This window comes from Nylanderia fulva, unplaced genomic scaffold, assembly GCF_048542155.1.
Source record: "Nylanderia fulva isolate GAGA-0341 unplaced genomic scaffold, ASM4854215v1 Scaffold23, whole genome shotgun sequence".
Classification (NCBI taxonomy): Eukaryota; Metazoa; Arthropoda; class Insecta; order Hymenoptera; family Formicidae; genus Nylanderia; species Nylanderia fulva.
The window spans coordinates 2,348,764-2,363,811 of record NW_028190293.1 but is presented as its reverse complement, the minus strand read 5'-3'; the positions used below and the strand labels follow the sequence as shown (position 1 = coordinate 2,363,811).

Below are 15,048 nucleotides of genomic sequence, written 5' to 3'. Positions count from 1 at the left end.
TGCCGCGTACATTTTAGGGCACGATATAAGGCACGAATGGCGAAACACTCGTGCTCGAGTTTCCAGCGACCAGAGAGGGATTGCAAGGGATGGTGCGGCTTGTGAACACTCGTGTCATTCCCTGCTCTAACATCGTACACGTGGATGAATCACGCCGCTCGTGCGGCCCGTGTAAGAGATCCGTAGTTTGAAGGGACCATGCCCTTCTGGTTCCGGATCAGACTGGTAAGCTACGCGTAGCTTTTGAAAACTGGTCTTAAGAGAATTCACGCGAAGATTGCACGTAATTAAGAAAAAGGAGAAAAGTATATTTAATATAGTTGTTGTAATAGATAAATATTCATTTAATATCACATTTAATTTAATCATTTATTCTTTTTAATTTTATGTTCCGTGACAGTTAAATTTTCAAATTATTGAATCAAATAATTATTAAAATATTTTTAAAAAACATTTTATTGCAAGAAAAATTTTATAATATAAAATCAATAATTGAAAATATTAATATATTATTTCTTAATTTAATAAAAGAAAGAATTGAAAATTTAGACTTGTTCAAATTGTAAATTTGAGTGAATGCAAGTCCTAATTTTAAAGAATTATTCTTTAAAAATATACTGTAATTTATTATGCAAAATTGTATAGATATACTTGGTTTAAAATAAATTCTATCGAATTATATTGAGAAAGGGTATTGTGTGTCTCTTCATAAATATTCGTAAGAAATACATTTTAGATATTTGCTCCATATTTAAAATATGTCATTTATCCATTCGTAAAAAAATTTTTTTATTTCGTGGTGCAAACTCTATCACTTTAACAATCACGTCAATATTCAACTGCGCATAATCAATCATCACGTGATCAATTAATCCTGTCGTTGAAAGAAAAAAAATGTCATGTGCAACGAGAAGCGTTTTATGAGATTATCTATCGCGCAAACATAAAAAAAGAAAGAGAGAGAAAGAGATACATATGGATATAGTTAGATCGTGCTAAGTGCAATCAAGATCGACGAAAGATTAAGCAAATTCGGATGATATCGCGCCTACGCGATCGACGACCCGGACCGCCGAGAAGAATGAGGCACTTAATTTCCTAATCAACCGTTGATTCAGATGCACCTTTCGACCGATCCCCCGTAATACAGAGACATATAGTAGACCGCAGCTGAGCCAAACAATGTCCTTTCACATGAGGCTTTTATAGCCCTATTGAGCGTACTGAAGGTCCGCTCCTGGTTTGCAATCCTGTCGATCCGCGATTCAAGCTTGCGTCTTCGTCAAAATCGCAAAAACGAATATACCACATTTTTATTTATCATCTTTTGCAATAATACCGAAATTAAAACGCGTGATTAAATTTACTATTCTTACAAAGACACACTTTATAGTACAACGCATTGCATCTAAATTTTCAAAGATACAATATATTATTAATAATTAAAGATACAATATAATTATTAATAAGTAATTCAGATAGATCTTGCACTGCACTTATTCAGATGCAATCCGATTTACTCAAATTAATTATTAATAAATGAGAGCATAATAATATAAATATATATAATATAATATTAATTTGTTTATTATTATATTCTTTTCTGTATATTGACGATGTATAAGTTGTCCATAATACCACGTGACGAAAAAGTAGCACCTATTGTAGCAAATAGAAAAACCCCCAAGAGGCTACAACCAGTTAGCTCCTCCTACCCTGCATGGTTGCACCAACGACATGGTCCAGAAGCAACCAAAGGGCCCATCTATGACTGATTCTTAAATACAATTTCGTATATATATTGACTCATACAGAGAAGCACAGAGGGGAGAACGCAGCAACTACCAATGATCAAAATTAGGCACCACCCCCAGTATATATTTAAAGCGTGCACGAAATCGTCTCTATGTTAGTTGATATCTTAACTTGGTGCTATCACTCTACGGATCATTAACGTTCGATAATTCAAGATATACTCTGAAAACATTTTTATATTATAACAAGCAAACGCGTACATTTCGAAAATGTTATAATGTGACTTTTTAGAAATTTTATGGTGTAACGTTTCAAAGTTTTTTATTTTAACTTACGGTTTAATATAATTTTCACTATATCAATATTTTAAATTAGTGTGATAAAAATGTCAACCCTCTGATGCATCTTTCGAAAATGTAAAAAAATTTAAACAACGAGAAACTAAATTGGCGACACAGTTTCTTCAGAAAATACAAAAGAAGCCCGGACATTACAAGAGAATTGTAAGAGAGAATTTTACAAGAAAAAGAAACCAATTTGAGACCATGAATCAAGCTATAATCCCAGTAGTATATCCCGCAACGACAGAAACAGAGGCAATAATGACAAGAAGCGGAAGACTGGAAAGAGCTAGTTCATCACAAAGATATACAATGCAAGGAGAGAGGCATTCAGTGCAAAGATATTCAGTTCAAAATTATATTAATTTATCTATGAAGGGGGGGGAAAGAGAGAGACCTAACTTCTTTATAAGCAGGCCACTCGTTCGAGCCGGTGGACTTCTTAAAGGAAATTCCACGACAGAAATTATAGATGTCAATACGTTACCTCAAAAAAATACATCGATCATTCGAAATGTAGGTATTTGTATATAGAATATAAAAAAAATTATGTTTCGCAATTTTCTCTAATATTCGAAATAGTAAAAAATTGTTTACTTTTATATGTTCTAAGTACTTACCAGAACGATAATAATTTTAAAATATATATATAATATAGTGTAATAAAATTATTCTGTCAGAAAAATTTATTATCAATTAAGTAGTCTTCATTTCAATGTTTCTGATCATGACATAATCATTATTCAATCATGAATTTGGATTAAAATAAATTTAACGGCATGTTTCTCTTTTTAAATATCTCCATCAAATGAAGATTTATCTGAGAAAATTAATACACATAATTTTTTGTATTTTATATTATTTCTATATTTTTATCATTCTATAACAATTTAACATTCGACTTTGATTTAGTTTCAACGCGCATAAAAATTTTATTTTATTTGAATAAGTTAAATTTCTCTGACAGTTTCTGTTTCATTTATTTTGAATAATCTTCACATTCAATATTGACAATAGAGTGATCTCGATATACGCATGAAAATATATAATATTTTATTATGTTTTAATTTCCTAATTTTTACTAAAATTATTATTAATGATCTAGAATATCATCGAAATTATTAACATTGGCGATCGACTCCATTGCCTCAATGAACCTATAAGTTCATCATATTGGCTGAAAATGATCACGTTGGCGACAGACTTCCAAAATGCTAATGTTTTACTTATGCTTAATAATGGCGGACTCATATTAAAAACGACAAGAGAAATATTACCAGGAGAACCGTTATTCATGTGGTTCGCGGATTGTATTCTGAATGTGTTGAATATTCCGTTTTTGACACCGGCAAATTGCAATATTCAAGGTAAGAACGATTTGTTAAAGCTCTTCTCGTAATTTTAACGATTTAAATTGTTAAATCGTAAACTATAAACTATAAAAATAAATTATTTCTCACTCACCAATACGTTAGCAGAGTTGTAGTACACAGCACATTCATCTGAAAGCAAAATATTCAAATTATGTATATTACATATGTGTGTGTGTGTATAAACAGGATATTTTAAAAGTCTGGAAACGATCGAATATTTCATAAACAATTTAGTGTAGAAAAAAAATGTTTTTATTTTGCTTACTTCACGATTGCTCCGGTGTCGCCCGATGCCTCCCTAGGCCTCCTCCTCCTCTCTTGGTCCTTTGTAGCACTCATGACACTCGCGAAAACACGAATAATTACGATCGCCCGATACTTTATACGGCACTCCCGACGCGCGAAATTTTACACGGCACTCCCGACACATGATTCGCACTACGTATCGTAATACCACCTGTAACAAAAATAAAATACGTATATTAGAATAATCTTATTATTTTGCATTATAACGTATAAAATATAAATATGTATGGAATTAATTAAAAATTATAAATAAAATATATTATTTATATTATTTTACATTATTGCCATATATTAAAGTACTTAAAAATGATATAAATATTAAAATTTATTTGTTGTAAATGTTTTAATTATGACTGATATTAAACTGTACATTGACTCAAATGACCATCGTAATACAATTTAATTAAAATAATTTTATAACAAATAAGTTTATATTTATAATTTTTAATTACATTAATATACAATACTAATATAAAATAATAAATGCAATATTAAATAATAGGATATTTATTAAATGCTTTACGACTTTAAATGATTACAGGTCAAGTCTACACATGTCACATTTGTAACAGCTGTTTTGATTCTCCAAATCCTCTGAAGCTGCACTTGGTCTTAAATTGCAATCAAAAGGACAATAGTTATATTTGGACGCTCTTGGCGAATAAAATTATTAGTTCTTCAACGGACCTGTCCTTCATTCAATATTCAGAAAGAAATTTTACGTTTAAGCTAAATCCTTTGCCCGTTTCCAGGCCGAAAACGTTACCAGTCAATATTCCAGCGTATTCGGCACAAACGAAGGACACGAATCGGATGCTGAAGAACGATTCGCCGTGTTCGTCAAATCAACTATCGCCCCTGTCCCCGTCTTCGAATAAAAATAATCCCTCGCCGATTCCTACATACTCCTTACCAACGGAAATCTTACCGAGTTCATCGAATTACAAATCATCCGTTGAGAATCTAATGGATCACCGCTTGATTTTAAGATCGTACAATGCCTTGATACATCACAGCCAAGATCGGATGATACCCTACGATATATTATCTTCAAATGCACCAGCAGAATCTGCGAAGAAAACGGATCCCGCGGAAGTAGAGACGCGCGCAAGCGAGATCGGCAAATGCAACGAAGGCTACAGATGCATCTTCTGCAACAAGATCTACTCGAGGAAGTACGGTCTGCGAATCCACATTAGAACGCATACCGGTTACAAGCCTCTGACCTGCAAGGTGTGCGAGCATAGATTCGGAGATCCTAGTAATCTCAACAAGCACGTGAGACTGCACGTGACGGATGACAGTCGCTATAAATGCGACATATGCGGCAAGGTGCTAGTCAGGAGAAGAGACCTGGAGAGACATAAAAATTCCTGGCACTCGGAAAGAAATGACGACAATGTTTCCGATATCGGAGCCAACGACGGGACTTGAGAACGAGATATTTCGCGAATGACCTATCTCAGGCATTTAATATAGTTTATCTCACGGTGCTAAAGAGGATGTTTGCGGTAAATCGAGAAAACGATTATAGATATTAAAATCATAATTGAATGTAGATAAATCGAGGAAACGATTGTAGATATTAAAATAATAATTGAATGTAGATATTAAATGTTAATTTCACTAAATATTCAACGACAAAAAAGACCAATTTCCATACAATTTTCATATTTAATCATTATATAATATCTTTATATATTATACGCAGAGAATTTTCTCTTAAAATTTATCTTGAAAATCATGATAATCGTGAGACAATATATGTATATAATATATTGGAAGAATTTTATGAGAATTTCTCTAATATTTATCACAATAAAAAATATGAATATCTACAATATGAATATGTACAATAAAATATAAAATACGTTTAATGATTAATTTTATTAAAATATATAGTAAAATTTCAATCATTTTAAAATATATTAAAAACTGTGTTAAAATACTTATGATTCTTTAAGTGTTTTAAATAGAATACATAGATAAAAAAATAATAAACATCCAAAATCTTTTATATAAATTTTACAATGTAACATATAATATTTTCCAACCCAATCGCTCATGATAATTTCAATATGCAGCATGATAATTTTCAGCTTATTGTCAAACATAATAAAATTTATAGTAAATTTTGCAGCAAAATGTAACAAAAATTCTCTCCGTGTATCTTACTATCATTTTGATAAAAAGTATTATAAAACTGCGAAGTTATAATTTAATAAGAACCATTTGCAAACAATATATATAATTTTTCTCTCAAAAAAGTAGAATTACATAAGCTCTAAATTAATTATATTAACGCATTTATATGGAAGCAAAATTATTTTTTTTTTTTTTTTAAACAATATATATTTTTAAGCTGCTATTCAATTGGCTTTGTGGGCGAAAGATACTTTTGCTGATAAATATAAAGTTCATTTTTCGTAGACGTGATAATCCATTTTAGCATATTCATAATCATCATATAATTAATCATAATAAATTCACACTCACCGAATCGTTGCACAGTCGGTGCATCGTTGTCGTTTACTCGGCCCTCTCAGCGAATACTGAAACAGAAGAAAAATCAAGTGTTAGATATTATAAATTCAGGAAGATTTATGAAGAGCATTATATCAATCAGTAATGTAATTAATCATAATAAATTCACTCACCGAATCGTTGCACAGTCGCTGCATTGTTATCGTTTACTCGGCTTTCTCAGCGAATACTGAAACAGAAGAAAAATCAAATGTTAGATATTATAAATTCAGAAAGATTTATGAAGAGCATTATCTACAAATCTCAAAGATGACTTTCTATAACATACATCGGCGAAATAAGTTATTGAATGCCAAAATCTTTTACCCGCGTTATTTTGCACCACACACTACGCATAAACTGAAACTTTTAAAGGTAGGCAGTGTCACCAACTGAAAAGAACAAAAGTCTTCAAAGCAACACCAGCGCCACTGTCAAAGTTCCCTATCTGTCACTTGTATCCGTCTTCTGCACATCTATAATATTGGAGAACGCAAATATTTAATATATTAGTGAGTATAATAATTATTGACAACGAAAAATGTAAAAAAAGAAAATTCAAACGCATTCTCGAACGAGTTATTTAGTATCGAAACCTGAGAAACAAAATTATACTCATGTGTCTCTTACTTGTGATGTAACAACCTTGTCACACACACAATGTCACTTCAGTTAATGTAAAGATAAATTTTTAAAAAGGATTATTTGTTTTTATCGTGCAGAAATGGCCACTCTCGCTCGTACTTTGCGCTCCTGCTTAAGGTATGTCCGGAACCAAAGAAGGACCTATGCAGATGTTGCAGCTGGTGATCAAATGAAGTTTACGTTTGCTGGTGCTAATCAGGTATAATGGAGTAAAAGTTTTGCTGTGATAAAATATTATAATCATGTCTTAACTAATAATTAATATGTTTCCTTCTTCTGCATCAGGTATTCTATGATCAAGCTGCAATCCGACAAGTTGATGTACCCTCCTTCTCAGGTGCGTTTGGCATTTTACCAAAACATGTTCCCACGCTGGCAGTGTTAAAACCTGGAGTAGTAACAGTATATGAAGATGGTGGTTCAACTAAGAAAATTTTTGTGTCATCTGGTACAGTCACCATAAATGAAGACAACAGTGTACAGGTACATATTAGCTATTTTCAAAATAATAAGTTTAAATTCTAAAGTTTAATCACATCATCTATTTGTAGATTTTAGCAGAGGAAGCTCATCCAGTAGAAAATCTCGATAACTCAGCAGCAAGAGATATCCTTAGTAAAGCTCAGCAACAACTTTCCTCTGCAACGTCAGACAAAGATAAGGCCGAAGCAGCTATTGCAGTTGAAGTTGCAGAGGCTCTTGTACAAGCTACGCAATAAATGTTATAAGTAATAGAATTATATATACACATTTCACATTAAGAATTTTAGAAGAAAGCTTGTGCAATACAAGCTTGTGTTCAATACACCCTTATCATAATAGCTGTATAAGAATGTGACAGAAATAAAAATATATTAAGTCGTATATATTTTTTATTAAAACACAAAAAATCACTGTGTTAATTTCTATTTTATTATATATTTAAAATTTAATATTAAAATAAATACAAGGGATAATATTATAGATAGATGTAAATAGTTATTTAAAATTCTTTATTGATGTTAGTTTTGATATTTGTTCATTAACAATAAATATGCTGCCATTTACAAGCTATTTAGGTACATTGATTTTATTGCAAGTACTTATAACAGCCATAAAAATGTTCACGCTCTAAAACGGTTAAAAAATTTTTTTTCAATCTACTTATCGTTATAATAATGCATACAAACAGCGAATATTTAAAATTCGAAATTTCTAGTACTGTAATTTTCGTAACATTATAAATAGATGTTCATAAGTATTTAACATTTCGTGTTATTAATCCAAAGAATATGCAAGTTTTCTTGATATGCAAAAAGTTTTTCTTGCAATTATCATAAAACAGCAACAGAATAAAATATTCCTAAAATTAATGCTATAACATATTATTTAGAGAAACATACATTCAATTATATTAAATAAATAAAATTCTTAAATATACAAATATGATATAGATATCATTTTTGGTGTTATACAATTAAATATAATATTATAATTAAAATATATTAACAATATATGCTGTACATTTTTTAACAAGTTCTTTAGCAAAAATTATAAATTATAAACCAATCTTATATGAAAGAAACAGCATATATATTTGTGACTAAGTAATATATCAAAAAATATGACATCTATTTATTTTTGCATAAGCTATGAAGCTTCATACAATATTTATAAAACATTTTTTGTTCATGTCAACATAGTTAATTTGTAAAAAATAATTATATATTGTGCATTCATTTCCTTGCACTTCTGTATGTGTATCGTTAGTTTCATTTTAACTCTTTTTTTTATTACATTTGAATAATATTTTAAAGTTGTGGATACTTTATTTATTATCACAAATTATGCGATAAAATACTTTTGTTTATATAAACATTTTTTGTAAAAAAGTCTACAAATATTTGGCACAAATTATATAACATATGTATAGAATCAATATTGTAAGATTCTATTAAATATAGATATAGCACATAAATGTATGTACAGTCATATATTCTCAATTTGTCCTAGATAAAACATTTGGAAGGCAAAAATTGCCAAAGGCAATTTTAAAGCTATCAAGTGCAAAATCACATTTTCAGGGGAGTTAACATGAAAATATAGCATTATTTTCTTGCATGACTAGTTAATGAAGAAAATATGTGATTCATGGATTTCTAGCTAATTGACACTTCATCAAGGATGGTAACAACTTTTCCCCACAACACATATTTGTGGTCTTCTTACAGCAATTGCTAAATACTTTCTGTAATTGTTGTAATGTCTTTAAGCAAATTACAACACAGCATGAATCACAACCACCCGACTCAGCGTTGCAGGAACATCCACTTTGCAAGGAAGACACGATGTCATTTACAATATTTAACGTATCTTTTTTCGTAATTTCTGCGACAGGACTATTTGTACAATTCTGACAATTTTGTAAATTATCGCATTTGCAGTCAACACATTTACATATATCAGCGTCTGCCGTGATCTCCTGCAGAACATTTCTATTATCTTTTTTATTCTTAATATTACTTATACTCTTAGCCTCATAATCGGCTGCTTTTTGAGATTGCACAATCTCAGTATTTGCTAAAGTATGTTCCGTATTTACTGTGTTAATATTTTTCAAATTTTCCATAGATGGCAATTGAGAATCTATCTCTAATGGGTAAGGTTCCGGACCAACTAGATCGACCAGGGAATGAACTGCTATGGGAAAAGCATTGAACTCGGACCAAGATTGTGTTCTTAAAGCGGATGCGGTTGCCAATGCTGTAACATCTATCCAACTTGAAGGTAATTCCTCCTCAGTAGCTATCGCGAGTTCAACGGCTTCGGATTGCGCGTTCGCAATTATAGTGTCTGCGCACAAATCGTGATTTGAAACTGCGTTGATAGAATCTCCGCTTTGTAAAGTCGCATCATTGATAAACGAGAGAGCGTCCATTCCATTCTCGAAAAGGTGGGTTTCATTCGAGGAACTTATAATATCGGGAATATGACTAGTAATACAATTGGCATTATATAACACGTTGTTATCGTTATCTATATTTCCTGCATTTGATCGATTTGCAAATACATCGTCAGAAACAGTGGCGGATTCGTTTTTGTACTGCTTTATATCACTTGTGAAATTTGTTCCTTCCGAAATATGCGCTATTGCGTTTTGCAAACCGTCCTGCATAATCTTCTGCTCCAAATTTATCGGGATAGATTGATCCTGCCTATCTATACTATCATTATACTCACTTCTGATCTCACTTATAATCACTTCTGATAACGAAGCTGACTTGTGCCCAACTATATCCGTTAAATTATCATGTTGCATATTCGATTCCGTCATTTCATTGAATACCTTAAATTCGTGATAGTCCTCATTATTGTTAAAAGCATCAACTGCGTGTTCGTCAAAATTATCTAACACGATATCCGTTGCGAGAAGCGCAACTTTGGTGGTTTTATTCGAGTCTTTTGCATCTTTGGTAGAAATATAACCGAGTTTTACTTGCGATTCCAACTTGCGATGGCTCATAATGTCCATCGTTACATCGCTAGGAACTACTTGTCCTGCTGTATCGTTTTTCGCGGAAACGTACATGTTTTTATGATTTTGTGCAAGATCTGAAGATATTGGTATAACAGTATACGATGGTATAATAGTATTGTTTGCGCTAACTTTCACAAGTTTCAATTCTAATTGACTCAACTTTTTTTGTTCCTCAGTCGTATCGTCATTTCTATTGTCTTTACGCTTCTTCTGTTAAAAAATTATAAAAATAGAACTTGATATAATTGTATAATTATATGATATTTCTATTATATATATTTTTAAAAAATCTTGAAATTACATTTAATTTTTTATTGTGTCTAATACTCACCAGTTCATTATTCACAGTTTTATTATGCGTTTTTATGTGACTCTTTAAACTGTGAGGAGTAGTAAAACGTCGTCTGCAATTTTCGAAAGTACAAACATATGGCCGTTCGCCCGTATGTGTTCTCTTGTGCGTTTTTAAATGATGTGAAGCTGTAAAAGCCTTTCCGCAACCCTTTTCTCTGCACCTAAAATAAATGAAAAATGATATAATTCCAAATATAATTTTCATATATATATAAGTGTACATAATGTATAATAGTTTGTATAAAGAAATTAGTTGAGTTTTATATGATTAATTTCTTTTCTTTCGGTTTATTTAATGTGTTTATAAGATAATGACTGTTTTTTCTTCAATATTATATAAGTACCAAAAGAAACATACTTGTACGGTCTTTCTTGAGTATGAGTACGTATATGTTTCTTGAGATCGCTTAAAGTAGTGAAGAATTTAACGCATCCAGTCTCTTCGCAGTTGAATGTGTTGCCACTATGAAGTCTTTGGTGAGCTCTCAGTCTGTAAAGGGTATTGAATGCTTTCTCGCAGCCTTTGTAATTGCATTCAAACGGTTTTACTTTTGTGTGTACCCTAATGTGGATCTTTAGGCTGTAGGATGTGAGAAAGGCCTTGCCGCAACTCGGCTCTGCGCATTTAAATCGATACTCGCCTGAAAGTTTTGAGAATTCCCTCCACATAAAAAGATTGCAGGGCTACCTATCTCTTGCAGTATCTGAAAGCCATGCAGGTCGAAGCGGTCCCTTTATACCAGCATTGATGACTTAATAATATCAAGTTGCAGCAAAATATGTAAGTTGTGATTTTATTGCCAGCACATATAAACACGTGATAATATGATTTTGACACTTACCTGAATCCTTTCATCCACTGAATATGTAAAAACAAGAGCACATGTTAGTATGGTACATGGAGCAAAGTACATTGCGTACCAAACAAGCACAACATGCAAAGCCTGATGATCTTTTTGACAAATATAAGTCAAATAAATATGGATAAGCCAGCCAATAAAAATGAAAAAATGACAATCCCTTGTCAAAAACAGATATAATATAAATATAATAACATAAGACAATAAGACAAAAAATTTTAAAATATTAAGTATACAACTATAAATTGTATTAAAAAATACTAATAATATATTATATATTGTAATATGATAATTAGTATTATATATTTATATTATTTATTTTATTATAAATATTATTATTTTAATTATTAAATAATTATTTTTCATTACATAATTCCTTAGTAATATATATGTTAGAGACATTTTACTTAACATAAAAGTTTAATACTCTGATTTTTTATCACATCTATTATTAAAAAATCACGAAAATATAAAATGTAATTATTTTTTAAGAAAAAAATTTTTAAATCTCACCTTTGTGTGTCTTCATATGGGTACGCAAGTTTCCAATGGTACTATATGTTCTGGTACAGCCTTCATATTGACAATTATAGCGATTGATATGTTTCTGATTACTATCCAAATCCATACTTTCAATTGTAATAGTTTCATGAGAAGTTGCAAGATCTTCAAGTAATGCATCGTCTTGCTCTTGATGAATTCGCATATAAATTTCATCTGGACTGATTGTGTGTTGAATATGCCTGTATATACATACATGTTTTAGATTTACTTCCTTCTAAATTATATTAGATTTAATCTTCCTTAATAAATTATATTTAATTAAATTAATATTATATATTTATTTCATAATTTCTAAAACTTTACAAGAGAGCATTCTTATATATTTTTCATATATGAAATGGTACATAAACACAAGCATGCCAATTTTATTGCTAGATTTACTAGAAATATGTAATAGTAGATATGAATAATAGAAGACATCAAAACTAAATTTATAACAAGCAGGTGCTTCTTGTTTTCAGTACAACAAGAGAATGCAAAAATTTCACATTGCCAATAATGATATAAAATAATATTGTATTGCATAAAAATAATATTCTTTAGAATAAAAACAATAATAATAAGAAACCACAAAACTGTATATAATTTATATTGTATAGTCCACTCCATAATAAATTATTAACAAAACGGAAGAAGGCACTGCCTATATATACATATATATTCTATAATATACCAAACATATATACATATATATAATATACATGTGACATGGCTTTATTTTGCAATTGCATGAAAATTTTCGACGCGCGTCATTCGAGCATCAATTTTTCTCAGACGATTTATGAATTAAGGCTCTTGTTTCAAAATTCGTTATAGCCTTATAAGGAGGGGACGAGGAATTATACCGACGACGAAGTCAACGAAATATCAATAAGCATCCGCATCAAAACTTTGCAGATTTGATCGCGAAAATAAGATTCAGCGCGAGCGGGCCGATCGAGAAACGTGAATGACAAGATTAAAATTCACCAAGAGGATTTTAAAAAGCAGAAAAACTCACTCGGTCGTGTTGTCATCGGCGGGTATCGGCAGCCTCTCGTTGATAGGAGCATCGTCGTCGGAGTATCTTTCGTAATCGAACACCGCGCTCTGCTCGTAGACCTTCTCGAAGCTTGACAGGTCCAGAGTGTCATCCAAGCAGTCCTGCAGATCGTGCGTCACGAGGATGTTATCGAAATTGCCCCCGATCTCGTCGGCATCCTCGTCTTCTCGAAACTTGTCGCTCTCCCACGTCGCCATACTTTCTCGGGCTGCGCGACAAACAAATCGCCCGATAGGTTCTCCTGTCTACCCTTCCACGTGACTTACGATCGGTAAGGCAGGTTACTTAAGCAAGTAAATTATTAAAACTACACCAGATGTCGCGTTAATGCTACTTTTTACATTTTTAAATGCCTCACTTCACTTTCGTCCCTTTAATTCAGAAGGAATCAACTGTGTCGCAGCTCCGTTCTTATCTTTTTATATTATCAGGTAAAAAAAATCATTATCTAATCGGAATTGTTGAGATTCAATAATTGCTAATTATCAGGCAAATATATATATAAGAAAGTTTTTCATGAAGATATATATAAAGCATATATATATATATATATATATATATATATAAAGAAACTTTCTTCATCCATTCAACAAAAGATTAAAATTAAAAATTAATTAATTTAATTACAATAACTATAATAAATAAATAAATAATTTAATTAATTTAATTATTATTTAAATTAAGTAATCTTTACTTAAAATTAAAATTTGTAATAAGATAAGCAAAGTTTTACAGAAATAATCGTTTTTATATATATGTTTTTTTCGCTTATTTATGACATACTATAAATTCTAATGCATAAGCATGTGTAAGTATAATATTATTATCGTAATTAAGCAATTCGTATTTAATATCGTACATAAACACGCATCAAACTCATTACTGACCTATCCTTTAGCCAGCACAAATAGCACATCTTGTTAAATTTAATCCTGCAATCAATGTTTCTCGATATTATAGTATCTCCTTAATCTCAAATACACATCGCAGGAAGTTCCAATTACCGTATAATACCTACTTCTAATAATTTTAATGGAATCCTGTTTGTTGCATATTAATTTTTTATATATTTTCTCTTCCTCTCTCTCCAAATCTTTTCAAAATTTTAATTTTTTAAAATAACGTCTCTCAAAAAAATATAAAATTTAAAAGATGTAATAGTTTTAGATTTTTTATCGAATACGTAAAAGCTTATGTCATCACATTTTTTACACATATAATACATATATTCGAACGAATCGTTATATATAGTGTAAAGAGACGAAAAATGAAGTCGTTTAAAATTAACAGATAGATTCGTCTATTATTATTAGCTTATTCAATGTCTGTGTGTAAAGAAAGTAAATGTAAGATTTAGTTAGTTTGCGTTTGGAAGACCTACTTTGCCAATCATTAATAAACGAGATAATATCGCGTTTCGTAAAAAACGAATCGTTACATATTCGCTTTCATGTCTATATAATCTTTCCGTTTTTTTTTGTATTCTAGGATCTATATACATTTCAAAGCGATTACATGTTACATATAAACCAAATATTTTTATTAGGTCTCAGATCATTAATGCATTTACGTCTTATACTTTGCATTTCGTATCTGACAATGAGTGTTTATCTGTGCTACATATCACAAATGGAAATACTGACATTTTTGTTTGAGCGATGTCATCGTAGCCTATTGAACTTCCGTTTCACACGCTTTGATATTAAGTTACAATTTACAATGCGATGTGTGCATAGCCTTTTACATATAAAAAACTCTCAGATTACTA

The 15,048-nt window shown here is 30.8% G+C and overlaps 3 protein-coding genes across 6 annotated transcripts; 2 read left to right on the top strand and 1 right to left on the bottom strand.

Annotated features, from left to right (window-relative positions):
• The first annotated feature begins 2,300 nt into the window (after nucleotides 1-2,300).
• Prdm13 (PR/SET domain 13) lies at nucleotides 2,301-5,209 on the top strand. Its single transcript, XM_029306290.1, has 3 exons — nucleotides 2,301-2,612; nucleotides 3,202-3,463; nucleotides 4,317-5,209. The coding sequence occupies exons 1-3, from the start codon at nucleotides 2,301-2,303 to the stop codon at nucleotides 5,207-5,209; spliced, it is 1,467 nt and encodes a 488-aa protein (XP_029162123.1).
• A 1,516-nt stretch (nucleotides 5,210-6,725) lies between these two features.
• Nucleotides 6,726-7,807, top strand: ATPsyndelta (ATP synthase, delta subunit). The gene is made up of 4 exons (XM_029301579.1): nucleotides 6,726-6,810; nucleotides 7,021-7,142; nucleotides 7,229-7,426; nucleotides 7,495-7,807. The coding sequence occupies exons 2-4, from the start codon at nucleotides 7,023-7,025 to the stop codon at nucleotides 7,660-7,662; spliced, it is 486 nt and encodes a 161-aa protein (XP_029157412.1). The 5' UTR covers nucleotides 6,726-6,810; nucleotides 7,021-7,022; the 3' UTR covers nucleotides 7,663-7,807.
• A 111-nt stretch (nucleotides 7,808-7,918) lies between these two features.
• On the bottom strand, nucleotides 7,919-13,516 carry LOC114931784 (uncharacterized). 4 transcript variants are annotated; one of them, XM_029303936.2, is made up of 5 exons: nucleotides 13,239-13,516; nucleotides 12,188-12,417; nucleotides 11,173-11,455; nucleotides 10,792-10,975; nucleotides 7,919-10,670 (listed from the first exon to the last, which is right to left on the bottom strand). In XM_029303936.2, exons 1-5 carry the CDS (start codon nucleotides 13,475-13,477, stop codon nucleotides 9,072-9,074), a joined length of 2,535 nt encoding a protein of 844 aa, XP_029159769.2. In that variant the 5' UTR covers nucleotides 13,478-13,516; the 3' UTR covers nucleotides 7,919-9,071. The 4 variants fall into 4 exon arrangements, with proteins under 4 accessions (XP_029159769.2, XP_085339184.1, XP_085339186.1 ...); XM_085483058.1 differs by lacking the exon at nucleotides 13,239-13,516 and adding an exon at nucleotides 11,657-11,673 and having other exon boundaries at nucleotides 11,173-11,518; nucleotides 12,188-12,236; XM_085483060.1 differs by lacking the exon at nucleotides 13,239-13,516 and having other exon boundaries at nucleotides 11,173-11,518; nucleotides 12,188-12,252.
• Nucleotides 13,517-15,048: the final 1,532 nt, after the last annotated feature.

Excerpts from the sequence above, each read along its gene's own strand:
- LOC114931784 (XM_029303936.2), bottom strand. The coding sequence starts at position 13,477 with ATGGCGACGTGGGAGAGCGACAAGTTTCGAGAAGACGAGGATGCCGAC. Across the intron at positions 12,418-13,238 it reads GCCGATGACAACACGACCGA|GCATATTCAACACACAATCA; the intron begins GTGAGTTTTTCT and ends ATGTATATACAG. Across the intron at positions 10,976-11,172 it reads ACTCAAGAAAGACCGTACAA|GTGCAGAGAAAAGGGTTGCG; the intron begins GTATGTTTCTTT and ends CATTTATTTTAG.
- Prdm13 (XM_029306290.1), top strand. The coding sequence starts at position 2,301 with ATGAATCAAGCTATAATCCCAGTAGTATATCCCGCAACGACAGAAACA. Across the intron at positions 2,613-3,201 it reads ATACATCGATCATTCGAAAT|AATATCATCGAAATTATTAA; the intron begins GTAGGTATTTGT and ends TTAATGATCTAG. Across the intron at positions 3,464-4,316 it reads GGCAAATTGCAATATTCAAG|GTCAAGTCTACACATGTCAC; the intron begins GTAAGAACGATT and ends AAATGATTACAG.
- ATPsyndelta (XM_029301579.1), top strand. The coding sequence starts at position 7,023 with ATGGCCACTCTCGCTCGTACTTTGCGCTCCTGCTTAAGGTATGTCCGG. Across the intron at positions 7,143-7,228 it reads CGTTTGCTGGTGCTAATCAG|GTATTCTATGATCAAGCTGC; the intron begins GTATAATGGAGT and ends CTTCTGCATCAG. Across the intron at positions 7,427-7,494 it reads ATGAAGACAACAGTGTACAG|ATTTTAGCAGAGGAAGCTCA; the intron begins GTACATATTAGC and ends ATCTATTTGTAG.